General features: G+C 40.8%; 3 protein-coding genes across 8 annotated transcripts in view; all 3 read left to right on the top strand.

Moving 5' to 3' along the window:
• The first annotated feature begins 138 nt into the window (after positions 1-138).
• On the top strand, positions 139-13,393 carry LOC127576006 (uncharacterized). The gene is made up of 2 exons (XM_052026328.1): positions 139-868; positions 10,199-13,393. Exons 1-2 carry the CDS (start codon positions 139-141, stop codon positions 10,543-10,545), a joined length of 1,077 nt encoding a protein of 358 aa, XP_051882288.1. The 3' UTR covers positions 10,546-13,393.
• A 3,544-nt stretch (positions 13,394-16,937) lies between these two features.
• dtd2 (D-aminoacyl-tRNA deacylase 2) lies at positions 16,938-22,291 on the top strand. The gene is made up of 3 exons (XM_052017465.1): positions 16,938-17,045; positions 17,274-17,343; positions 18,325-22,291. Exons 1-3 carry the CDS (start codon positions 16,956-16,958, stop codon positions 18,648-18,650), a joined length of 486 nt encoding a protein of 161 aa, XP_051873425.1. The 5' UTR covers positions 16,938-16,955; the 3' UTR covers positions 18,651-22,291.
• Positions 22,292-24,583: 2,292 nt separating this feature from the next.
• heatr5a (HEAT repeat containing 5a) overlaps positions 24,584-27,224 on the top strand; it is a 96,636-nt gene continuing 93,995 nt past the window's right edge. For 3 of the 6 annotated variants that reach the window (XM_052025514.1, XM_052025524.1, XM_052025492.1), the window contains exon 1: positions 25,052-25,195. The gene's annotated coding sequence lies outside the window, so the exon portion shown is untranslated. Of the gene's footprint in view, positions 24,775-25,051; positions 25,196-25,216; positions 25,365-25,442; positions 25,590-27,224 lie in introns of those variants that run through there. The other 3 variants (XM_052025504.1, XM_052025493.1, XM_052025494.1) reach the window with 3 other exon arrangements.

The following is a 27,224-nucleotide window of genomic DNA, read 5'->3' as shown; positions in this document are numbered from 1 at the left end:
CCAGTTCTCTCCCCAACTCCTCCTCTCCACACACAACGAACGTGACTGTAAAACCATCCGATCCCACCGTTCACTGGTGCTTGGCCGCAAGGATGCCCTGACGACGGCCGGAAGTCGGGATGACGCCGGCGTCTACCCATGGTTCTCAGAGGGGGCAAATTTGAAGGGGCCTTTGGTGTGAACCGTTGGTGTGAACCTTCGGTGGAGGGAGGGAGGGAGGGAGAAGGATGGGGGAGAGTTGGTTTCGTTTCTTCTGCCCTCTTTGTTGATCGGGGGGGCCGGCCCCGCACTGGAGTGGTCGGCGGGCTTGTGCTGCGGTGTGGGGGTGGCCGGTTTCCAATGATGTCAGAAGTGCGGTCGGAGCGCGGAGCCCTGTGGTCGGACGCCGAGACCCTGGCGCTGATCGCCGTCTGGAGCGAGGAGAATGTGCAGACGGCGCTGGACGAGCAGCTCAGGAACAGCCACGTTTTTAAGTTCATCTCGTCGCAGTTGCTGGACCAGGGTTACATCCGCACCCCGGAGCAGTGCCGCATCCGCATCAAGGGGCTGAAGAGGAAATACACGCTGGCCAAGGACAGCATCAGGCGGGGCTGCAGCGCCAGCGGCAGGAAGATCTGCCGCTTCTACGAACAACTTGATGCCGTGCTCGGCTCCCGGGTTGCCAATGAACGACCCGTCGTCATGGACGCGATCGCGACACCTGGCGAGTCGCAGGATATTAAAGAGGAGCAAAATAGTCCTCATTCCGATATAAGTCAGAGAGTTGAATGCCGCAATGGCCATTGTTCCTCGGAGGAGCCCGATCACTCGATGGCTGAGACCAGCAACCGGCAATTTGAGCCTCAACCCTCTACCAGTGCTTTCTGTAGTAAGAAGTCTAATTTACTGTTCCTTTTGGAAAGAGCTAATGTTAGTTTAGAACTGCCTTTTCTAAACGTAGAGATGCCCTAATCATAGAGCTGTTGGATAAATTACAACTCGGTAACTAATTAGAAAATTTGGGAAAGTTCCTCTGGCAACTGAAACGGAAGTTGCAATAACCTTTATCTTCCAACACGTATCCTTTATCTAAACCACTTCGTTTACAATTGCATAGGCTTCGGATTGTTATGATTTTGTTCGTAACTACGCTGCAACCCCGAATTTCTCAACTTTTACATTTAGAAATTATGAACACTCGACTCGAAGAGTCAAGTTTGCAAATCCAGCTTGGTGGTGATCTGTGACCCTTCGCCCAAACAGTACTTTTGACGGTTTCTTTTGTCTTCCCGTGTATTTTAATTAACAAGTCACACGTTTGTTTTCATTCTACATAGACTTTCTAGTGTGCCTGCTGCAGGCCAAGCCGAAAACATGACAGCAACATGATTTTACGGTGTTTTTAAATTCCTGCAGATCTTGGGTAATTTAACTGTACATTTTTTCAGCATTAAATAGCGCTTAGTTCTGCTGAGTAATCACTTCTGCTGAGCCTACAGATGGGATAGTGAAAAGTCCAACTAAGTCTTGAGCGTTTCTCGGAAACCGCTGCGATCAAGTTTGTCTCAAAATAGGTAGGGACCATGATCAAAAAAAAATGAGGTCTCCTTTAGTAAAGAAATTACCATATTTAGTGCGCTGAATTCTGGCACGTTATTTACGTGTGCAGGCAAGAAAAATGCACTTTTATGTTTTCTTTTTCTCAATGGGGGTGGGGAACCGCTGTAGCCGCTTCCATAATGCTGTTGGGTAAGGGAATTTTCGATTCTTTAATTAGTAGCTATGAACGAATAACTGTTTCTCAACTAAATGTTGTGACCTGTTGGGGAACTTTGAGGTGCTAATGTCCCATGCGTTTTTTGCTCCAATCTTAGATCGGAGATAACGTGGCTAGGAGGTGTTTTCAAATATTCACCCAGAATAGTTACGTTGCACCCTTTGGATTGATTGTACGTGTTGTCGCCAGAGTGTACCGATATTTTCTGGAACAGATGCCAATCAGGGGCATTTTCTTTTTACTTCGATGGTGTTAAACTGTTTTACATTTTGTGGGATTTTAACTCTTAACGAAGGGTATTCTAATGCAGTCTTGACTTGCATCTTGTTCGCGCTGGAAAGATTTTGGCGAGCGAGGCGATGTTTTTGTGGCTGTATTATTTAAGTGGTAGTCCAAGTTTCTAGTCAATGCAGTGAACTTTAGGATATTGAAGTTGTAATGATGGTGATGCTGCTGAATGTCAAGTTTTGTGGTTAGATTTATTGTTTTGTTAGGAATAGTCATTGTGTGGCATCTCGTTAGCTTGAATGTTCCTACCACTTCTCAACCCAAACTGAATATTGTCCATATTTTATTGCATACAGATATGCTTCATTATTTGAAGAGTTCTGTGTGAAACCATACGCTGCAACCATCAACACACATCCCAGCCAATGACTTGCCAGTGGAGACATTCAAGCACTTGAGCCAGTGTAGAGAAAACCCACAGGGTCTATTCCTAGTCGATTAGGGATCTGAGGTATGAGAAATGATTAAATTTTGGGTCATTGAGCCCATTAAGAAGGCAGCTGGAAGGATAATCTGATTGAGGTAAATAAATTGGAATGTTCCTTTCAATTATTGTTTGACTCAGTTTGTTTTAACTTAAACAGGATTTTTTAGTGAAATTATTTAGTTACTAACAGATGGAATAGGATTTTGGCTAGTGTTGGTAAAGCTCCTTACAATCATTGAAAAAGTAATGTGAGGTTGTAATGGGGTCACTTTTGGAGCCATTGGATCGATGCATTCAGTTTGCTGAATGGTCTTCTCTATATGAAAATATCTTGTTTTGGGAGCCTTCTGCATTTGTATTAATGTCTAAATTTTCTAATGATATATGATTATAATGTATGAAAACAGAAAATGCTGGAAACACTCAGGGCAGGCAGTATCTGGAAAGAGAAACCAAGTTAACACTTCAGGTCTGAGACTGTCAGAATGTCATCTCTGAAATGCTGAGTGTTTCTAGCATTTTCTGTTTTTATATCAGATTTCAAGCATTGGCTTTTTAAAAAAATAATTGGAGTAGAAGCTAAAATAGTTATTCTGTGGGTTCCAATACTAGACTATTTATAGATTGTGTACGCATAGATATCTTGTGCAAATTTGCAGCCATTATGTACCCATGTTTCATAAATGTCCCATTTTCTCAAGAAACCCATTTTAATCTTCTTCTCCAAGACTCTTTGAAGCAAATGAGGACCCTGTGCAATCTTCAGTGTTGAAAGCTCTAAATTTCAGCTGGTACTGTTGTCCTTGATGGTTCCACTGCATAAAACTGCCAACAACACAAAATTGGTAAAAGAAAATTCACTCTGAACATTAATTTGTTCAGCAAGGACAACTGGATTACATAAAATACTTGAAATAATTCAGAAAATTTTAGTCCCTTCATCATGTTGCTACAGTATATATTGGGAAGATTTACAGCCAACAATATTTTTAAACACCAAGATCAACTTGTGAATTGACATTGGTGATGTAATTCTGAGAAGTTTTTACTTCAGATGTATCACTCCTATATCTTCTAGATGCATGTTGATTGATCAATAAGGGTGCCCATGAGTATTGATTTTTATGCCTGTCCTGTTGACTGCAGGCAGTGTATTTACGGGGGTATGTATGAATGCATAAAATTGCAGTAATTCCACTATTTTGGATGAGAGCAATTGTTATTTAACAACAACAATCAAAAAAGCAGAATTTTTACAATGAGCTAAGTGATTGCTCTTGACATCTTGGCAGTTGCTCTCAAAGAACTTAAGTCAGAAATGAGGATGTTCACAGTATACCATGAGCAATTCCTCACAAAAATGAAGCCTGAGATCTGCCTTTCCAAGATCTGCAAGGCACAAGTCAAGAGTGTGATGGAGGTAACTCTCTTCTTACCTATTGAATGCAGCGCCAACAAATCTTGATGTCCTTTCAGAACTGATGCAACTGCAGTGAGCTTTTGGCCTCCTTACGTGATATTCCATTCTATGATTTGAGTACGAGCAATGCTTTGCTTCTTAGGTGGTCCCTCAGGATTAATGATAACTTGCCTCCACTCCAGTCTGAGGCAACGATGAGGCCATTGTGAGACCCGCAGTTATTCCCCCATAAGTGGGGCAGGGTGGTGGTTTGTGAGCCAGAGTGCTGTCCCTGCGGCTTTTGCTGTGCCCCTACTGCATGGACTTGAGGTTCCAGGTAATATCCTGAATACTCCTCCTCCACGTATAGCAGTTGTATGCTAGGGATTCTCAGGAATTAGTGGAGATTCTGCATTTGAATAAGAAATTTCTGGGAATATCCTTGAATCTTTTCCTCTGTCTGGTAATCTCTTCCTTGACAGCCCATAATTGAATATTTGTTTAGGGAATCTGGTGTTGGCCATGTGAATAATGTGCCCTACCCAGCAGAGCTGACTGAGTCCATCTGAGGTCTCTATGCTGTGGATGTTGCTCCGGGAAAGGATACTGACATTGGTCCACTTACCATGCCAGTTGATTTTGGAGGATTTTGTGGAGGCAGTGTTAATGAAATCTTTCCAGTGTTTTGAGGTGCCTGCTGCAGGTCATCCAAGGGTCTGAAACATGGGAGGGTAGAGATCACTGCTGCTGGTAGACCATGGTTTTGTGATGGGTTTGAGGTCTTGATCTTCAGATATGCTTGTCCTCGGACAGCTGAAGGCAATGCTGCACAATGAAGGTTATAGTGAGTTTCATCATCGATGTCTGCCTTCACTGAGAGATGCTACCGCATTTTTCATTGTCTCATCATTGGCTGTTTTTATTGTGGGGTGGGGGGGGGGTGGTGCAGTATAGTGGGGGCTGGTTGGTAGAAGATAGTTGTGTCATGAATGTTGGATGTAAGGCCCATACTCTTATATGCTTCATTGAATGAGACAATGATGACTTGGAGCTCAATCTTCCAATTTGCATATACCCAATTGCAGCTTGAGGACTGATATTGGGGTAACTTGGGAGCGATGTAGGTTAAATTTCCCATTTGCAGTGTTCACTGGTTGCATTCCACCTGGAAGCTTGTTGGTGATGACATGCAGCATTGCAGAGAAAAAGACTGGAAAAGGGATGGAACAGTGATGTAGCCTTGTGTAAGAGTGGTCTTTGCTGAGATTGGGTCTGTTGGTTGGGATCAAGGCGTGCATGCCACCATGAAGAAAAGCTAAGATGGAGATAAATTTCTGTGGAGAGTCAAATTTGAGAGTACTCTATAGTCCTCTATTGAAGGAGTGGAAGGCTTCAGTGAGGTTAAGAAAGGTCACTGTTATTGGGACTGCTTCCTGCTTTTCTCTTGTGGAGTTGTTGTGTAGCAAAGGTCATGTTCCAGCATACCTCTAGAAGCACAGAATCCACTGGATTGGGGAGCAGCTCTCCTGCCAGTGGTTCTGCCTCAGTCACATCCACTGGTAATCGTATATCTTGTTGCTTAGCCCATTCAATGGTACCATGCATGCCTGGATGGCCAGCCATGTCATGTTCCTATTGTCTCATTACACAGGATTCTGGAGTGTTTATCTGGTATACCTGAACTAGCTGGTCCACTTGATTAATAAATGTGGTGGACAGAGAGGAGTCTTGTGTCTGTGGAAAACTGATCTTCATTCATTGGGCTGTCTCCCAGATCTGTTCTCAGGGTGCCTGACCCCACAGGGGCTTTCCCTGTATCTGCCAGTTCCTCTTCTGCCATCCTGTCATCCATATGGCCATCCTATTCGCCACTGCCCAGGAGTCTGTGTATATGTGCAGCTGATCTGTTTTGTGCTGAAGTGGCAAGGTGACTGCCACCGGTTCAGCTCACTGTCTGGAACCGCCCTCTCCCTGCTGTTGCAGAACTGTTCCTGTGACTGGGTTCAGAGCAGCAGCTCTCCGCCCCAGCGGCTGGAGCCGTCTGTAAACCCGGGGTGGCAATTGTCTGCTTCAGGCAGCTGTTCATATGGCGCACCACACGTAACAGGAGAGGGAGGCACTGGGATGGGAGGGTTGAGGGTTTCTCTGCACTCATTCACAGGTGTATGGGCTATATGTTCATGCAACTTACTGACTCCCTCTGGACCCTTACTTGCTCGTTCTGCAGTGTACCACTTCCATCTCTTAATAGAGACTTGCTGTGCTTACTCCACCCTGTTGGCAGAGCTCTCCAAGAGCACCCATGTCATAATGGGGCGGTTGGGTTTCATGGTAACTGACTTCCCTCTGTGGAGGCTTCTGTCTCCATTAATGCCCAAGAGCAGGATAACAGTTGCCTTTCAAAGGGTGTGTATCGTTCAGCTGCATCGGGCAGGGTACGGGACCAGAATCCCAGGGGAGTGTTCACTCCATTCTGTTTTTGCCATAAGCTCCATCCAGCGGTGTTGTGGTGTACGGACACTTGTAACTCAAATGGCAGCCCAGGTAAATGAGGGGGCTATAGGCAGGGCCTGAGCCACTGCTTCCTTGGCAGCCTCGAATGCTTTTTGTTGGTCTGGACCCCATTCAAAAGCTGCCTTGTTCCTAGTTACTGTGTATAGAGTACGTAGCAGGACAGTTAAGTGTGGTATGTGCCACCTCCAGTAGCCCAATAGCCCCACAAACCTTTGTCTCTTGCTTATTGGTGGGGGTAGCCATTTCAGCTATTTTGTTTCATACTTTATCTGGGATTACTGATTGTCCTGAGACCCACTGGATACACAGAAACTGGACTGTCTGTCTCAGCCCCTGTATTTTCTGTGGATTAACCACCCATCGTCTGTTCCTCGTGGCTTACCAGCACATCCAGGGCTTCGGCTACCCCCTCTTCGGTGGATCCTCTTTGTAAGATGTCATCAATATAATGGGCTACCAGTATATCAGGCGAGAGAGTACATGCATCGAGGTCCTGGGCTATCAGTCTATGACACAGGGTAGGACTATGTACATACCCCTGAGGCAACCTGGTGAGGTGTACTGCCTGCTTTCCCATGTGAAGACAAATTGATCCTGTGGCGACAGGGGAATGGAAAAGAATGCATTGGCCAGATCTATTACGGTGTACCACTTCTTGTCTCCCTGTGACATTCTTTCGACTAAAGTCAGTATGTCCAGGACAGCAGCGGTTAATGGACGGACGTGTTTATTTAACTGGCAATAACTGACTGTCATCCTCCAGCTGCCGTCTGATTTCCTCACTGGCCAAACAGGACTGTTATACTCTGAGGTTGCATGCCTGATCACGCCTTGTTTTAATAACTCCGCTATGGTGTCTGAGACCTCCGAGTGTCCTCCTGGTATCTGATGTTGCTTCATGCAGACCACAGCACTAGGTGGTGGTATGGTAAGAGGCTCCCACTTCGCTAATCCCACTAAAACAGTTGCCTTTAAAATGCCAAATGTAAATTTTCCCAATTTGGTTTGCACTGCTTGTCCCTGCAGCACATTCATCCCAATTATGTTTTCAGGTAACACAACTATCAGTACTCAGGCTTCCATTGGCTGTCCCTTCCCAATAGCCAGTCAAACCGTTGTTTCCTGTGTCCTTACTATAGATCTCCCTAACCCCTCTATCTGCACCAGGGTCCCCCGGTGCTGGTCAGGGTTTCCACCTCTGAGTGTTCAGCACCTGTGTCTAAACCCTTTGCTTGTTCCCATCTTTCCATCATAAAGTGATAGTCACGTAAGGTCTTGGGTCCCCTTGGTGGAGAAGCTTCATTATTCTGACTGCCTGAGGACCCTGACCACACCCCAGTGCGACAGGTTGGGGGAGGCTGGCCCACTCTGGATCGGTCTCTGTGCCCCTGTTGTCAGCCCACTTTTCCATCATTTTCTCCATCTCAGCCCTGGTGATAAATTGTCCCTCCACGGGAGGGGCACTGGGCTCGTCTTTCTCATTGTCACAGTGATGCTTCCAAAAGGCATACATGGTTCCCATTGGTATACCATCAATGTTTGACTTTCCACTCCTGCCTTCAGCAGGGACAGAAACATCCCTCTGAGGGTTAGCTGGGGGTTACTGCCTCCGTTATCTTTACTGCCTCCCGTACCTCCCTTTGGCTGTAAAGCCCTGACTTTCACTTTCCTCTCGTCAATCTGCCACAGCCCCTCCATCTTTTCAAGTGCCTTGCCCAAGGCCTGTCCCACTTGTGGTGCTAAGAGAGCCAACAAGACCCCTTATAATTGTGCAGGCACATGTTGAACTAATCTGTTCACATGACCCTGATTCAATATCTCTTCATCCGGGCCATCCTACCCTAATCTACGGTAAATCCCTGTATGCGTAACTACAGATTGGAGTGTCATGATTCCCTTGTCTATGGTGTGCCAAGGTGCGCCCTGTTGTCCTCAGTCCACTGCAGAGGGATAAACCCTTAATGCTGCGCATCAGACTTGGGCAAACAAGTCTGTAGGCTCATTGTTCTCATTCCACATCTGGTTATAAATACTACTTTGTACAGAAAGAGGGAGCAAGTCATTAGCCTCCTCCACGGTCAGAGGCACTGTGCCAGTAGCTGTATCCCACAACTAAGTTAACCATGGGGGCGAGGCATTCCCCAGTCTTTTGTGCATATTTATCCCGCATGGCCCCCTTTTTCTCAGCCTTCCATGCCCTGGTCATTCTCTCCTCTTGTGTTGTCCACCCAGCTCCTGGGGTTGTTGTAGTCTTGTGACTATGGACCGTTACTGGACATGTCTGTACTATTGGGGTCTTTTGTGTAGAGCCCTGCTCATACCTCGGTGGGAGATCCTCAGGACCATCACCGTGCCGAGTGTCAGGGTCATACCATATATTGCCATCCCAGCTATCAGGGTCCCAACCCTTGGCCATAAATGCCCATACTCTGATGGGATCCGGATCCTGATCCACCAACCTTGCCCAATCTTCCTGGTGTGCTTTACAGGCTAGGGTGGTTTGCTGGGTTTCGGCTTTGTCGGCCCATTCACGGGCTGACTTAGCCAATTCAGTTAAGGTGACATTTTGCTGTTCTAGGGTTACCACTTTCCCAGTGCGGGTGGCTACTCGTTGCTCTGCTGCCTGTTGCAAGTCATGCTCCTTTTTCAAGGTGCACGGCAAGATCTAATAGGCTGCACCCTTGCTCCCCTTTTTAGGAACCCATACCTTATATAACGGAGTGGCAACTCTACCTGGGATGTCACTACTGCTTTCTATCTTGGCTCTCCAACACGTGGGAGGGCAACAAGCAGACTGTATGTTGGCCACTGCTCCAAAACCATGGGTATTGTCTGTCCACCCCAGTATCCTAAAGTCAGTCCCGCCTGGGGGTACGTCCTGTCGTTTGAAAAACATTGTGCTGAATCCTGCCGACTATGCCAATTTTGTAACAAAAATTTGAGCAGTAAGAGGTATTTGCAAACAAAGGAGGCACTGTACACGTGTTCAAGGTTATAGAAACTACCTTATTAGAGTTATATGAAGAATAAAATACAGAAAGGAAGGATAATACTTAAAATACAGAAGGAAGCAAAATAATACTTAACAACCAATCAATAAACTGATCTATATAATGCTGGAGGGAACCTCGGGTGCCCGACAGTCTTTGACGCAGCCTTCTGTCTGTGTCGTAGCACCGGTTGCGACCCAGCCAAAGGGAAGGTCCCAATTTGCACAAAGAAGGTGGCACCTTTTTATACCCCTCAAAAACGTAACATAACTTTTACCTCAGTACTTTTCCATTCCTTAGTGGTATCAACCTGTACCTTCTTATCATGTTCCCATGTGTTATTCATACACACCCACTTGCCTTTTGTAGCTTTCTGGGATAGATTGACCTGAAGGTTTCAACTCTGCAGCCATGTGGTGAGGTGGAGCAGTGAAGAGCCCTGGGGTAGCAGATCCTTGGTTCCTGCTTCCAGAACATGCTGACGGCTTCTTGACAGCTTGCTCCTGTCAGAGGCCTTTGAAGTATTTTTATTTGTCTCTGATCATCAAAGGTTGTAAGAACTGCTTAAGTAGTCTTATGTAATGTAAAAATGAAAAATATGAATAAACTAGCAGACTTAATTTTGACTGCAGCATTAAAATATTGTTTCAATAGTTTATTACAATAGAACTATGGATAAAAAGCTACATAATATTTGGGGGATGTGTCCACCACTACTGTCATGCATGGGAATTTGTGGCTTTCTTTTGATCTTTTTCTTTCAGTTTACCACAGTTCTTTTGCTTAGGTGAGGCATGTTTCAAACATTGTTTTTTTTTCATCAGCTCCCCGTGTCCGGCGTATGCATTCATCTCTACCATTTACACCTCAGCCGAAGAAAGCCAAGAAGCACTCACTGGAGGACATAATGGATGGGATGATGGAGAAGTTCATTCGCTACAGTGAAGCTGCAGATGAAAAATTTCTCCGTTACATGGAGGCATCAGAGGAACGGTTTGCTCGTCTTGAGCAGCTCCGTATGGAAATGGAGGAGAGGATGAGGCAAAGTGATAGAGAACATGAAGCTCGTGTTCTATTCATGCTAGGACAGATGATGGGCCATAATATGGCTGACTTTCCTTCCACATCTACAGCTACTGAAGGTGAAATCACTGAAAGGAAAGTATTTTAGTATTTTAGGCCACTGTTCAACATTCCTTAAAATGAAGTTGTGTCTTTGTAGCACATTTTTATTTTGTATACAATATGTTTTCCAATGTGACTGAATACAGGTTCTCAACCAAAATATTTTTTAAATTGTTCAGAAGTTTGCATGTTGAATGGTAAATAAGTTCGTTTGGAAAAGTTATTGACAGCAATAGCTCAACTTTAAATCATTCTTTTCAGGGGTGTATATTTAGTGCAAAAATTGAATTCACTTTTCAACCATGAAGTCGGGAGGAAATAATTGTAGCAGGCAGAGTTTCATTTTCAAGCTTTGCATAGGACTTTAATAGGTACACTATGTAAGTATTTTAACTATTCTAGGTGGACAATACAGTGGACATCCAAATGATCCAATGTGATCTTTCCAACCATCATGCAGAAAAATCTTTTGCATCATCCACTGTCCTGTCCTGTCTTCATTTGTTCCCTTTTATTCCAAAGCACTAATAGAAATGGTTTGCTGTAGCATTACAGGTCTTTCATTCTGTTGGTTTCTGAGTAATGATTATTTTAGCATATATGCACTTAGCAATGCTTCAATAAATGGAAATCTTAGATTAAGGGCAGTGCTCCATATTGAGAGACATATGGTTCCTTGGCAGAACTTAGTCCTGTGAGTGATTGAGTGAATGTTTTTTCATGTGTATTCAAATATTGACTGATTTGACATTCCAGTTAGGCTTGTGTGGCCTTAAGGAGATCTTTCCCCTTTTCTGTGCCGAGGAGCATGTGCTCCAACCATAATGTTCAGTATCATTATCTTAATGGTGAAGCCAATCTTCTGTTACCAACAGGGCAATAGATACTAGTTTCTATTTTTAAAACAAAAATTGTGATTTAAAATTTTTAAGCATTGAAGTCAGAACTTTGTTTGATTTTATTTTAGGTGATGTAGAAAATTGAGTATTACTTCTGATGTGGTAGTAGTTGCAAATGATGTGTATTTGATTTGTGATGCATGTATTTCTACATTGACCATTATGAAATTAAATGGGGCTAATGTTGCTATAAGCAAGGAGTTAATAACTCCCAGGGAATTTTGGGTAACAGATTTGAACCATTTACCCAAATAAAAGTACATACAATGGATGGAATGCACATTAGACACACATGCATTTCCTAACGAGAGAGTTGTTCCTCAGTTTTGTTTTGAGTTTTGCAGCTAAGCTGTTCTGTCCAAATTGAGTCGTTCATAATTGGAATCCCATGAGGCTTTAAATGCGATTGGCAAATGGTGACTTTGCATATAGGCGTCATTGTAAAATGGCTCAGTTAATCTTGGGTTGTCAACAAAGGTGTTTTAGTTAATTATCTTTTTAACTCGCTATGAATGTAACTAGATTAAGGTGCTGAGTATGATTAAACTGAAAAGTGGTAAGTTAACTGGTTATTGGGTGAAATGACAGTGTTTCTGCTTGTGTACCGATCCTGAGTTGTCATTGTGTGCTTTGTCTTGGCGGACACAAATATTAAAAACGTTTAATACTGGTAGGTACTAAAAAAGCACATGTTAATAGAGGTTCAGTTTCAAGTTGTGTGACATCACCATTTAGTTACTGTAATTTCATGAAATTTGGTATTTTTAGTTGGTGTCTTTTGTTTAAACCCAGAAGTACTGCTAAATCACAGATGATGTAAACTGAAGAAAGATCTGTTCAATATCTTTAACCATAGAAATGGAGGATTAACTGTTTGCCATTGAGGAATTTCTATTTTTAGTGGAAACTTGCAGCTACTGTTGTGTCCACTTAAGATAAAGATTAATGGAAGAGATCTGGAGTATGAATTCTCACTGATAGCCGGTTGTAATTTGGGGAGAAAAATGTCTTTTTGAATAGGAGGGGTACACAATGCGTTTGTGTTTTAAACAACTGAATTGGATGATTTATCCATAGATTGTAAATAGATCTCTTTCCAATGGGAAAAGGATCAATTCTCTTTCACCTTGAAGTATTTTTATAATTTTATATTGTAGAATTGATTGTTACTTAAGTAAAATAAAATATTAATATTAAAATTCTGTTTCACAGTGTGACCTCTGTTAATATTCAGAATGTAGAGATCATGCAAAGGGTCAAAGGCCCACTTAGGGATAAATAATGGAAGAAAACATTTCTTTTGACAGTATGAGATTTTACAGTAGAGACAAAGAATGCTTTGTAAAATATTTTTGTTACAGATATTCACAGAATGAAGAAATACAAAGACTCTAATTGAAAATGTTAAGATCTTCTGTTATTTATTACTTGTAAAATGTTTCCTTGTTTATGATTTGAGTTCCTCTACTTCTATCTTTCTTGGGTCTAATTTATTCTGACTTTTTTAGTTTCACTCTGGAGCACAGAAAATATTTTGACTGAGAAGTGGCCTGATTCCAGTTTCCTGTAATTACAAGATTGAAAGATTTGCAGAAAGTTGGCACAAGTTGACAGAACATGCTTGTTTACCTGGCTGAGAGGGTTAGTCTGTCAGTCGTTTCTAAAAGGTGGCACCTATATGTTCTAATGATGTGTCCAACAGAAGTGTCCCACCAAACTGCACTTGTTCCATCTTCTTTTATTTACATTTGCTTTATTTTTGTTTCCTAGTTTTCCTCTGCTTTAATTGTTTGGTTTTTGTTCAGTTTGCTTCATTACAATTGTCCAACATCAATATATTTGTTCAAGAAATCTTAAATTTAAGCATGTTACCAATACATCCAAATTTACAAATTCATGAATTGAAGCAATCCTTATTGTCCCTTTATGTACTACCTCAATGTACTTGTGTATGGAATGATCTGGATGGCGTGCAAACAATAGCTTTTCACTGTATCTCAGTACATGTGACAATAATAAACCAATTACCATTGTTATACAAACTGCTAAGTGGTAATCATTGCTTCCTGCTTTGACTGGAAAATGTCAGAACATAAGAAGTAAATGTAGGTGCAGGCAATTTGGCCCCTCTTCCATTCAGTAAGATTTTTTTTGATCTTTTACTTCAGCATCACTTAATTGCACTAATCCCATATCCCTTGATTTCCCCGAATATTTCTGTCCAGAATATACTTTGTAATTAAGCCTTCACATCCTCTTGGGTGGAGAATTCCACTACCCTCTGGGTGAAGAAATGAAAATAGAATTGAAAATAGCTGGTTCTGCCTCTGAAGGAGTTGTTGATTATCCTTTGTTCTATTGAATTCAGTAGATGGAGCCTCATCGGTAGGCATCTCAGGGCAAATTTAAAAATACCACCAATGCTGCTGTGCAAATCCTCAATTAATTTGCGAACATCATTGTCACCTCACAGGCCAACATCCCCTATACTGAGGCCCTAGTTACTCAAAGTTTGCTGTTTTGGGGGGCAGATCACATTGTTTGTTCAACAGCATACTCCTGAAACAGATATCCTATTCCAAACTCTGTCAATGGGAAGAGACTACCAGTGGATAGAGCAAAAGACTAGGATGTACTTAGTCTCCATGGAGAAATGCAACATCCCCACTGACTCACAGAATCCCTGACCCAGGACTATTCCAAGTGAAGAAGGAACATTTGGGATGGTATTCAAAACCTCGGTCTGTGAAAGTGGCAGAAGAACCAGACTACCTCTCAAGCTCCTGCTCCATTGGCCATCACCTGCCCCATCTATGGAAGAGTAACGATTGGCCTCATTAATCATTACAGAACCCAGAACAGTAGAAAGAAAGGAAGTTATTTTTGCTCCCAAGGGAATTTCTAAGAAAAAAATCAAGAAAAACACTGGTCAAATAACCCAAGACCTATATGCTTCTTCAGGGCAAAATTGGTCCGAAGGCTATTGGGACACTTAAACATGAAAACATTCTTGATAGGTGATTCTTGGACAGAGTGATAAAATTGAACCCATTGTCTCTTCAAGCAAGGTCAAATACTACTGCACTTCTGCAGGGTCTCATCCAGGTACAAGCCAGTACTGTTGACTGAGCTTCTGAGATGAGAGGATCAGGCATTCCCAGATTAATGCAAAAAGGCTCTAAACTGATTACCTTTTCTATTTTGGGAGAAGATTACATGAAACAGATAAATATTTGGGGAAAAAATATTGGGCTGGAGGGTAAGGAGAGAAAGATTATATTAAGTGGTACAGAGTCAGCACAGAAGATCATTTGTGATGCACCTGTGTTGACTTTCTGCCACTTAATACAATCTTCCTTTTTTCAAATATTTCTTTCATTTTTAAAAGCTATTATACAGTCTGCTTTCAATATTTTTTTCTGGTGAGGCATTCCACATCCATTAAAGTTTACACACCACATAAGAGATGACAATCTGAATGCTGCAGTTAATCACAAGGCACTGCTCTCTGTCCTGCAGCATTCTGTTTTGTTTTACTTTTTCCTCTGAATGTAATTGCATCAATTACTTATGTAGAGTATTCAATGCCCAATAATCTCTGTGGGGAGGGAAAAAATCTCACCAAACCATATGCATTACTTTCTTCAAGTAAAAGACTTTGTAGCACTGATTTCCCAGTGGAAGAAATACTTCATTCTGATTTGGTTCCATCAAGGCCCTTTTAAAATTAAAAATAGGATTATTCCCATAAGTCTTCAATACAGTAGAAATAGTTTACCTTGACTTGATCAATTCTCCTTGATATCTTAAACTTCAATCAAACAACTAACTTAAATAGCATATAAAATTAAATTGAGTAATTTATTTTCATTTTAATCTTTCAAATCAAAGATTGAAAGATTTGCAGAAAATTCGCACAAGTTAACAGAACCTGCTTGTTTTCCTGTCTGAGAGGGTTAGTCTCTGTCAGTCGTTAATAAAAGATGGCACCTATGTTCTAATGATGTGTCCAACAGAAGTGTCCCACCAAACTGCACTTGTTCCATCTTTTATTTATATTTGCTTTATTCTTGTTTCCTAGTTTTCCTCTGCTTTAATTGTTCAGTTTTTGCTGGTAAATATGCATTGCACTTCCTCCAAAGCCAATGTATCTTTGCTAAGTTGTAATGCCCAAAACTTTTTGTAGTATTCCATGGGTAGTATAGCCAGGACTTTGTATGTTTGTAGCTCAATTTCTTTCCCTTTTATACGCAAGTCCTTTATATAACTACCAGTGATTAATTTAATTCTGTTTTTCTTGTCAATTACATTTTTAATTTACTTATGTGGACTACGTGGTCTCTTTGGACCTCCTGACATTCTGTTTTTCACAATTTGGAACATTGTGTTCTTTTTGGGTTCAAAGTCGATGACCTTGTACATGCTTCAACTGAAATTCATTTACCATTGGTTTGTTCTTCACTCTTGTTAATTTTATGCTCTGCTCTGTCTACACTGATAACAATCATGCCCAATATTCCGCCATCAGAAACCTTGAATGTGTGCCTTTCCTTTCCATAATTCACATCATTTATGAATGTACTGGATAGGTTCAGACCTAACGTAGATTCTTATGGGACATACCACCTGTGTCCTGTCAATTTGACAGAGCAACTGTAAAATGATCTCAACTCCCAGCAGAAAATATTATTGTATTTTCTTTTAACTTGAGTTTTGATGAAGTGTACAAAAAATTAAGTAATTAGCAAAGATCTTGGCAACTGGGGGAGATGTAAAGAATAGTAAGGTGACAAACTTCCTAGAACCAAGTAGTTTCTATCCCAGGACTTTAAAGGAAATAGGCTACTTTAAATGTTAAACTTCGAGACTGAATTGTAAAATTGCACGTCACTTCTTTTCCAAGAAAGTAAGGAAAGAAACTGGGAAAAGACCAACCTAACATATGTTGTCAGTAAAATGCAAGAAGTGCATTATTAAAGATATTGTCACTGGACACTTCCCACCCCCGCCGCCAGAAAGAACCAACATGGATTTGTAAAGGTTAAGTCATGCCTAATAATCTCAACCGAATTTTTTTCAACAGCAACAAACAATCGGCTGGAGGAACCCAGTGGGTCGAGCAGCATCTGTGGGAGGAAAGAAATTGTCGACGTTTCGGGTCGAAACCCTGCCTGAATTTTTTTCCCCTGGTAGGTGAGTTAAATAATTGACATATCCTTTTAATTCCAAAAGACGTTTGATAAACTCTCCTAACGAACTAACGGCCTCTTAAGGAAACCACTGTAACACTTCCATTAACATTGGTCTGTGGATAGTTTGATTTCTTAATTCCTGATTCCTTCACATCGGAAGGAGGATGGGGAGAGCAGGTTTCTTCACTTTGTTTCCTGTGTAAATACATTAACGTCAGAAAGCCTCCCAAGGTACTCGGCACGTAATTCAATACGAACCCGTCGCCAAGCCAAGCCAAGCCCTGCAAGAAATCCCCAACATATCCTCCCAGATTTTTTTTTGGCTACATCTCCCGGTTCCGGCGGAAGTTGCATCGGGCCCTTCAATGGCTGCTCGTGTAGTGTTGCAGCAATGTCTCTCGGCTCGGCTGCAGGTGAAGCCGGCGGAGGACGGCGCCGCTGCTGAATACGTTCAGGTCCTCAGCGGCAATCCCGGTGATTGCTCTTCCGTTCAACAAGCCCCACTGTTGATCTTGGCCACCAGCTCGGTGTTTCTAATCGGGCGGGGAAGGGCGGAAACTGAGGCACATTCAAATCATTCTCCTTCCTTTCTGCCCTCGGATGTTGCTCTCGTATTTCACGTAAACCCATGAATTCCATTTGGGAGGAAGAGTTTTTATAGTTATTTCCCCTTTTCTTTACAGATACAAAGAGGGACACTGATCTACGTTTGCTTTTTTCAAGGTGCTACTGTAGACCTGATTCCCAAAATGAGTGAGTATACGGTGTATTGATACGTAGTTGCAGTTGCTATCACTTCATGCAATCATGACAACTCCGAATGCAGTCATTATCACAATTTCAAACATCTCAAGGCAGTTCACAGTAACTTAATTGGCTCGAAGCTAAAAGGGATATCCAAGAAGGATACGTTTTCTAAAGAAAAAGAGATGGAGGAGATCTTGGGATTCATAATGGAATGCCATAGATTTGTATAGGTGAATGCAGACATCACTTAAGGTTGTGTGGAAGGCATGAAAGGTAACTGGTCTTTGGGAAACATCTGCAAACAGAATTACAGGTTAATTCATAAGTTGAATTTCCAACTTGTAAGGAAATTCCAAATTGTAAAGAATAAAATATTCAATAGCTAGTGATTAAATGTGAATTGGATACCTTAATTCACTTTGATTGCATGGAGTGCTTAATTTTTTTCTTTGGGTTCAGTTTGAAGGGCTTTTGCTTTCTCTATTATTACTGCTATTATGTGGTATACTTGATTATGGAGGGAGTGAGGGGAATTAATTTAAGAGTGATATCAATTTCAATCTCCATAAAGTGTAACTAATTTTAAATTGGAAGTGATATCAGTCCATACACATTCTATCATATTATTGAAATATACCACTATCTACCAGGTCATTACCATCATACAACTGACCAACACATCCCATAGATAAGTGTAAATAGTTAGTCGTCCTTGCATGCAATATGAAAGTCATATGCAGTATACTTCAAGTCAAATGAGTGGAGGTGTAAATTTTACAACATGCTATTTATTGCTGTGACAGAGCTTTAATGGCAAAAATGTAAACAATTTTTCCAAGTCAATTTGGTTGAAACAAAAACAATAAACTTTAATTATGTTTTAATTTTATTTCATGTGGTTTTCATAACAGTTGTGCAGTCTATTTGGGCTATCAAATATAACTAGATGTTTTTTTAGATTCTACCTCCTTTTTTTCCCTGCTGCAGTTAAAACACTGTTGAATGTGAAACTCTGTGAGGATAATGAAGGCAACCACATGTCAGTGCTGGATCTACCTGCTAATGTTCTCATCATACCTCAGGCTACGTTAGGTGGTAAAGTCAAGGGACGGGCCATGCAATACCATTACAATATTGGAAAAGAGGAGGGAAAAGAGCTTTATGCACACTTTGTAGCTCTCTGTGAAAAAGAGTTGGCCTCGAACAGTAAATGTGCTGAAGCTGGAGTTGTGGTCAAGCATGGAACATATGGAAACAGACAAGTATTACAAATGGACACCAATGGCCCATATACACACTTGATTGAATTTTAAATCAATTCTGTAATAACTAAATATTATTTAAAATGCTTTATTTTTGTTGATGTTGTGATGTTATCTCAACAGTGCATTTTCTTTTCAAGAGCAGCTATACAATGAGACAATTGATTATCATTAGAATTGTGCACTGGTATCCAGGATGGAAATGGCAGTCTTGGTTGACGTTTGGACTTATTTCCACCGTGTTGAATTTTAACAATTTGTGGAAAATGATTGAAATACTTAAAAGTAAGAATTGCAAGTATTAAAATAGTAATTGGAGCACCCAGTCACATTCCAACATGACCAGTTTCCTTTGACTGATAATAATGGATGTGGGAAAGTTGATGATGACAATATTTTCTGCATAATTTCAAGTAGTAAATAAAAACTTTTTTTTCTCCATTGTGTCAAAGAGACTCCTGGAAACAGATTTTGTTCTGTTTTCTAGGAACTTCTATTTATGATTATCTGCCCTGGAACTTCTCTGTTTACAATAACCATTTTACTGGTCTAAATATAATCCTGTTCTTGTCAGATTTTCTGTGAATGTGCATGTTACATGTAAACCAAAATGTCAACCAGATCACAAAACTCAAAACTTAAACATTAATTAAATTAATTATTACCAATAATTAAATTGGTAATATGAAGCAGAAAATAACCAAGTCAAAATGACACTTAGGGTGTGGTTCACTTAAAGGGAAAAGATCCATTTATGGAAGTTGTGGAAAAGCAATAAATACTTCCTATAAGATTCCCAGATTTCTGTTAGAGCATCATCTCAGCTGAGGACCTTTTCATACTTGCATTTAGCTTAGTTGTAGCACCTTTGCCTCTGAATTGTTTGGAGTGCTTATTGAAATTGAAGTACATGGTCTGGCATTTTGTTTTTGTAGTTCTGCCCTACAGTTCAAGAGCCCATCATTCAGATGAAATATTAAACCCCAGCTAATGGTTTATGGATAGATTGGATATCTTGTTTCTCTCTTCAGAGAAACTGTTGTGAAAAGAATTAGTTGCATAAGCTTATACTCTGCACAAATAGAGCAGTATTTTCTTACCTGCTGCAGGGAACAGGTAAGTCCCATTCACCCCAAGAATGCAGTCCACATACTCCCTCTGATTGTTCAAAGCATGGTACTTTCATTAGCACTTTGGAAGAGGTACAGCATTCTGTCAATAGAGAGAGGTTTAGTTATCATCATCGTCTGCCTTGGAGATGCCTGGTCAGTGCTGAGTGGCTTTTGCTTTTGTCATTCACATCTCTTTGCAGACTTTCTGTGTCCAGTGGGCCTGTTAATCCTACTCACATTCCATCTGTTGGTCACCTCGTTCAACAGACTTGTCATTTGTCCCTACAGAAATGTCTTGAAAGAGAAGCTGTGATTCCTTTTGTCTTTCCACAAATGTTGTCTTTCTCAGGAGAGGCAAGTCATTTCTATTTGCCCTTGGAGGACATCTCTGTCAATATTTCTTGTTATGCTACCTTAGCTGTCCCCAGGCCAATGTGTTCTGAGAAAACATGGCAATTAAGTTTTTACCCATAAATCTTTGTCTTTGTTGCTGTCCATGTCCTAGTGCTGACCCAGGTCCTTGATGGCAATGAGCATTACCACAAAGCCTGCATCATTCTGTGTCCAAACAAGGTAGATTTCAAGAGAACATTCCAATGGGCTGTTCCTTATTTGTATTGTTGCACTTGCTGGCTTAGCTATACAAAGTCTGACTTGCATAGAAGTACACTTCTGATTTGCTTTGTGTTTTTACAGAAATTGCTGGAAATACTCAGCATGTCAAGCAGCATCTGTGGAGGGAGAAATGGTTAAAATGTCAGATTGATGATTTAATGTTCTACTGAACGTCATCAACTTAAAAGGTTAACTTCTCTCTCCACCTGCCTGACCTGCTGATATTTTCAGCTTCTGCATTTTTTTTAGTTTTTAAACTCACTTTCTACAATTGTGACATTTTTAAAGTCGGGTTGAAGCCCAATGTCCACAAATTAAATTGTGATGTGCTTGTTTCCTGGTGACTAAGTGTACAAAATAGCAGTTGGGTTCTTATTTCATGCCAGCGGTTTGTCATATTAATGATGGCTTCTCCATAGATATCTGGGGTTCGGCCCAGAATAGGATTGTTGTATTGTGTAAATAGGAGGACTGATGCAAAGTTGAGGCCCTCTTTACGAAATTAGATTGCACAGGTGTGTATCATGCATTTTGGTTTCTGCAAGTGCTGGACAATCAAACCAATAGGAGCTAACCTGCAGAGAGACAAGTTCTGTCATGTTCATTTCCCTCATTGTGGAGTTGGGAGGAACAACAGTTCAACAAATGAACTGCTTAGTTGCTTGCTATCACATTGTTTTGGACTCTTCTCACAACTTCATGAAAGTGCTTGATTTTGGCATCTCCCGGAGTCAATGAGCTGCCTCTGGAACTGCAATTGGGATCTAAAGCTCTTGGCTAATAGAGAAATGAGGCTGTCAGACCCACATCTCTCGTTCCTGTTATTGGCCCCAGGCCCATGCAGAGAATACTGCATGTAGATTGCACTTGGTGTTGGGTGTGATTCAATTATTTTGGCCCCTTGTCCCCAAAGAGCTGCTGAATTGGTGGCTTGAGGCTTTGCAGCCATTGGTTGAGAGAAATAGATTGTTCCTTTTGTCAGAAAGGCAAGTCATTATTTATGTTTTTATTAATATTTAACATGCTTCATAACCTTTCTAAACAAAGGTGACATTTAACATCTCAAGCTGAGAGGGGTGCAGGGGTAATAGTGAATGTAATGCCAAAATCAAATGTATGAATATGTACTTAATAATTCTTAGTTTGCAAGTACTCTTTATTCACTTCCTAAAGCATTAACATGAGCCATTGCACTCAAAATTAGCAGTGACGTTATAATTTGAGATTAATGAGATGAATTCAGTGGACACTATCTTGGGTAAAAGTCTATGTAAAATTGGAAACCAATAATGAAAAAGGTATAATAGAATTGATGTCCACAGTATAAATACATATTTCAGTTTTGATGTCAGTACAATGAAAAATGAGTAATGTATATAATGGTTGGGGTCTTGGGAGCAATACTTAAAGCCACTATTTGAACTAAAGTAATATTTGATATGTTTCTTTGGTGTACAATTAGTCCTTGTAATGCAGTCCAAGTGATTTTTATGCTGACAAATTTTGAGATTATCAGATTTATATGTTCTGTCTGTACTAAAGTAATGCACAAAGTAGGAGTCTGAATCAACGTGTTGGTCACTGTTCTCTGCACCATTTTCATAAGTTTTATTTGATGCTTATTTATTATGTTTTTTTCTCTTGATTTCCACCTTCCACCCCACACCTCTATCCTGGAATCTTGGTGAATACAGATCTACACATTGGTATCAACTGTGAGTGTATTAAATATTTAATAATGCCTCTTTAAGGGGCAAGGACAGAGTCTGTGGGTGCTTGTCAATATTTATCCCTCGGTCACCATGGTGATTGTTATCATATTACTGCTTATGGGATCTTGCAGTGTACAAAAATTAACTCACTTTTCATGGTTACTGGAGTCACTATTTTGTAGCTGGAGTATGAGTTGTAACATATCTCATGAGATCCTATGTCTGTGAAATGCATTCTATAAATGTCTTTTTATCTAAATGGACTCAAACAGTCAATTCCTGGTGTTTGCTTGCTTACAATGGTCTCGGTACCCTCTACTTGGCAGAGAATAAGTCAGCCAGGGTTCTTGCTTCTAACTGTTGTCTGGTGACATAAGGGAAAGTACACATCTGTTGATATGACATGGGAAGAGAAATAATTTTCTTTTTGGCAAGTTGTTAATTCACTCATTAAAAAATATCAGTTAAGCTTAAGTACATGAGGACTTTACCTGAGGAAATCATATCCCACTAACAGATCTAAGAGGGGGAAGAGCTGGCCAAAGTAAAACAAGATGAACTGACTCCAGCTTCAGGTGGTACTTGCAATATGGAATATTTGTAGATTTTAAATGGTCATTTATGGAATTCTCATTGTAATTGAAGATGGATGCTGCTATTCAGAATGAAAGAGCAGTTCTGAAATGTGGCATTGATGCAGGTTTTTCACTAAACTACATGCATCCGATTCTGGACTAGTGATACTTTTTTGTCCATTTAGATGTAAGAATCTATGTCCAGGAGGCAAGTTGCCCTTGTATATGTATCCCCATTTTAACTACAAATGCAGTTTTGTTGGTGTGAGGAGTGGAGAAAATGCCTCTGGTATCATGATAGCTAATTTAGTAATGGGCAGAATGAATAAGATAAGTAAACAAAGGAAACCTTCTGTCTGACCAGGGATACTATGATAGAAAATTCTTTTATTTAAAAAAAGGATTGTGTGTATTTCCTTCATTCGGCCGTGAATTTTCAGGAAATGTTAGCATTTTATATTTTGATGTCTGTGGACATGGATTTTTTGTAAAACCCACGATTTATGCTCATCATTGACATATGAAGTGTAGACATTTGGTTAAAAGCTCCTTCACTGCTTTATCAGACCACAAGTGTTCATTGCTGGCCTGTACTGATTAACAGATTAAAATGAAAATGATAGAAATAAATAAATGGTGGAGAGAGACTTTGGGATTGGAGTAAAGGATATTTCATGAATTGGAATAAATTCATCAGTCCTTGATTCAGTGTTACTACGAGGGTCCCTTCAGTCCTCAGAGCAACATCCTTTAACTAGGGGAAGTAAGTGAAACTGACAAGTGCTTTTTACAAGTTAAATCCTTTGCTGAAGCTCCACCATTTGCTGCTGAAGAATAGTTCAAGGGATATTCTTTTCTGCTGTTACTGTAGCACTTGTAAGAAAGATGAGTTGTATGTCAATTTGTACTATCAAGTATGGCTACTACAGAGATTTGGTTACAGGATGACTAGGACTGGAATTCAATATTCCAGATTATTCATTTGTTCAAAAAGAGAACTAATTGTGATGAGCTGTGATAGAGATGCAGTGGATAATGTGGAATTCAATTGAATGGAAATGATGAACCAATGAGGGAAACAAAACATAGATGGGAATAGTCTGTAGTTCCCCCAGAGTATTGCTTCTCAAGAGGACAAAACATAAAAGGGGAGATATCAAAGGCACATATGAAGGGAATTGCAATTAAAATGGGTGATTTTTATCTGCATGTTGTTCGGAGTAATTAAAGTGGAAAGGGTACCATTGAAAAAGAATGTGTGCAGTGTGTCAGAGAGAGTTTCTATCTGGTGAATCTATCTCAAGGCCTCCCATAAAAAAAGATGATCCATCTGTGGTTAACAAATGAAATCAAAAATAATGTTAAATTGAAAATTAGAGCAGACAAAGTTAAAGTCGTTTGTTGTCATATGCACAAGTACATGTTTGCAGAGGTGCAATGAAAAACTTGCAGCATCACAGGCACATAGCATTAGGTACACATTAACAAGAAAAACAAATTAACATAAATCATACAAAACTATACAAGAAAGTACACAATCAGAACAAAAAAAGTCCAATGTAGTGCAAAGTGGTCATAGTGTTGCTCTACTGGGGTAGTGATATCAAAGCAAACAGCAAGCATTTCTGTGGATTTTTTTTAAAAGAGGGTAGCGAAGGTAAGTCTGAGACCCCAAGAGGACGAGACTGGAGAATTTAATAATAGGAAATGGAATTTGTTCAAAGGGAAGGAGGCATAAAACAAGAAACAGTTGGTTTAACATTTATTGTTGGTAAGATGCTAGAGTCAAGAATCAAACAAGAAATTGCTAATAATTTATAAAAGTTTAATATATTCAAACTGCCAATGCTGTTTTATGAAAGGTAAATCATGTTTGACAAATTTGCTGGAGTTGTTCGATGTTGCAACAAACAGAGCTTGTAAAGAGGGAAACTTGTGCAGTGCAGTTTTGACAAGGTGCCAGAGAAAAACCTGGTGTGAAGACCTCAACGTTATGGGGGAAGCGTGGTGGCGTGGATTGAAGGCTGGTTTTCACATAGAAATCAAACTCGGAGTGAATGGTTTTTCAGGCTTCGGTTACATCTAGTGGAGTGTCCCAGGGTTCAGTATTTGACTCTCAATTACCTATATTAATAATTTGGAAGAGGGGCAGAAATATAAGGTATCCAATCTTATCTCATATTCTACGTAGTAGTAGTAGATCAGGATTGCAAATGACCGGCGTCATAGAAACCTACTTAATCCCTTGCAAATCAACATGTTTAATCCGTGCAATATTTGCTATTCTACGACCCCGATGGAAAGGGAGGGTGATGTCCTCCGATCGAAGCTCAGAGTGCACTGACTCAGGCACAGTCGTGAGAGGGTCAGCTCCGGAGCTGTTCGGTTGCTCGGAGTTAGCTGGCTGGCCTGGCCCCTCCGCCGATCACTCGCTCGGAGTTGGGCTCGCTGGCCTGGCCTGGCCCGGCCCTCGGCGCCCCACCGTCGCTTGGTCACGGCACCTGTAGCCGGCAAGAGGCAGCTGCTCGGTGCTGCGAGCCTGGGGCCGTGTGGACTGTTCGGTCGGGAGGGTCTCTGTGCCGGTGAGTGACTGCTGTGCCGGAGGTGGGGCCGGGGCCTGCTGTTTGGAGTTCGGTGGGGAGGCTGGGGAGGAGCTCTCGGCTCCTTGCTCCTACCCCCTCGGTTTTCGGTGCGACCCTTCACCCGGGGTCATCACCCAGCCAACGCCTGAAGTTGTGCCGAAAGGCAGAGGTACGCAACTTCTGTTCCTGGGAACTCGCTGATTAAACCGTTTGGGAGGGTGGGAGGGACGGACCGAAGAGGTAAAGGGTCGAGGGAAGGCTTTCCCTTCGCTTTCGATGGGGCTGCATGGTGTGAGGTTCTGATGGAAGTGGATCTTGTCGGCAACCTCGACGTGGTGAATGTCTCCCATCAATTGTTACCACAGAGGTTGTGGGGTGTTGCCTTTTGCGAAAGGTTAGTCTGAGAAATATTGCAACTTGGATATTTTACAGCAATGCAGCAAAAAGTATTAAATCCGAGACATTTTTTTCACAACAATGAGATATAAAGTGCTGCATGTTTATTGCGTGATTAATATTTGTGGATGAGGTTAGATTTTTATTTCAAGAAGCTGACTTTTCATGTACCGTAGGTGAGGATTTGCTTGTATTTTGGGTGTGGTAGTTTTGGGTGTTGTATTATGCTATCTTGTATTTTGGGTGTGGTAGTTTGAGCGGGGGATTATTTATCGACAAGCAGATCAATGGAAAGGAGAGGGCTAAAGAAGCTGCTGGGTAAATTCGGGGTCCCAGTATCTGCAGCTGTTTTATTTCAACGTGTACGGCGATCCACAATCAAAACCATCTCAAGTGTGAAATGAAACATGGGTTGCAATTTAAAGAAAAATATTAAAGTCGGTCTTGTGAATATATTGCTGCCAATAAAGAACTATCTGAATTTCGGTAAGATTTGCTTTTGGACTTGATTAACTTTGTTGCAGGCAAAATCCGTGGGAAATGCGTAGTTTTATTTCTTTGGTCGGATACACTGGCCCTTTCTCTCAATATTAATATATCCACCTGGTGGTTTTGCAAGCATAGGTCAAAACTTGAATAAAAGTACGTTTCTTGGAGCAGAAATAATCCAATAATATTCTGGTTCTAATCAGAGTCTAAGGAGCCTTTTTAAACAATCCTATTAGAATTCATTTTTAACTGTTTTACTTTGAATTTTTCAAATTCATCCATTCAGTGAAATATTTACATTTGGTGAGAAAAGATACACAATTCATTATCACCGCTTTGAATTTTTTTGTCCAAAGTTAAATGACAATTCCCTTTTCAGTTGGCATTTATTGATTTTTTTTAATTTAAAAAAAAATCCTGCAGCAAACTGAACCATGGCTTCCAGTGCACCACTTTATTTATCTCAAGTTCATTACAAATAATTAGTTGACTGTGTGTTGGATTATTTTTTTCTAATGTTTTCTGAAACATACTGTAGTTGCATCATGTCCAGTACACATTTTTGTGAGAGTTTTTGTTCAGATTTGAGAAGCTTAAAGCAATGCTATAAAATGTTGCATGAAATAATTAAATTTATGTAACGTTTGTAGTTAGTTTTTTGCCAGGAACATGCATAACCTTTGTGCAAGCCATTTTCCAAAACACCTTCATGTGAGAAGATGCATGAAAGTCAGCTTACTTCTTCTACATACCTTTGTGTAAAGTATTAATTGCTTGTGGTATTGGTCAACTGCAGGCATTCCTTTTAAATCCAGTGAATTTGCAAACATATTATTTTTGCCACCAGGTGTCAGCAGAGTATTTGCGGAAGCTGTGGCAGAAATCTCATTTTGAAGAGGTGTTCATTTTGTGCATTCCTAAGGCAGCTGGCAGATCCTGGACACAGTTTTTTGATATGACATAATACATCTGGGTTTATCATAAATAATTCATAATTCCAGTTACTTAGTGCTGCAGCTGCGAAATTCAAAGCTGTAAATGAACCACTTTTTGGGGGGAAAAAGGTTTGACCTGCAATTTGGAGGAGAGCTGTTACAATTAGAAAGCATAATTGACAGTTCAATGAAATTCAATCAATCAAGCC

The sequence above is a fragment of the Pristis pectinata genome, chromosome 1 (genome assembly GCF_009764475.1).
Source record: "Pristis pectinata isolate sPriPec2 chromosome 1, sPriPec2.1.pri, whole genome shotgun sequence".
Classification (NCBI taxonomy): Eukaryota; Metazoa; Chordata; class Chondrichthyes; order Rhinopristiformes; family Pristidae; genus Pristis; species Pristis pectinata.
This window is presented reverse-complemented; position numbering and strand designations above follow the sequence as displayed.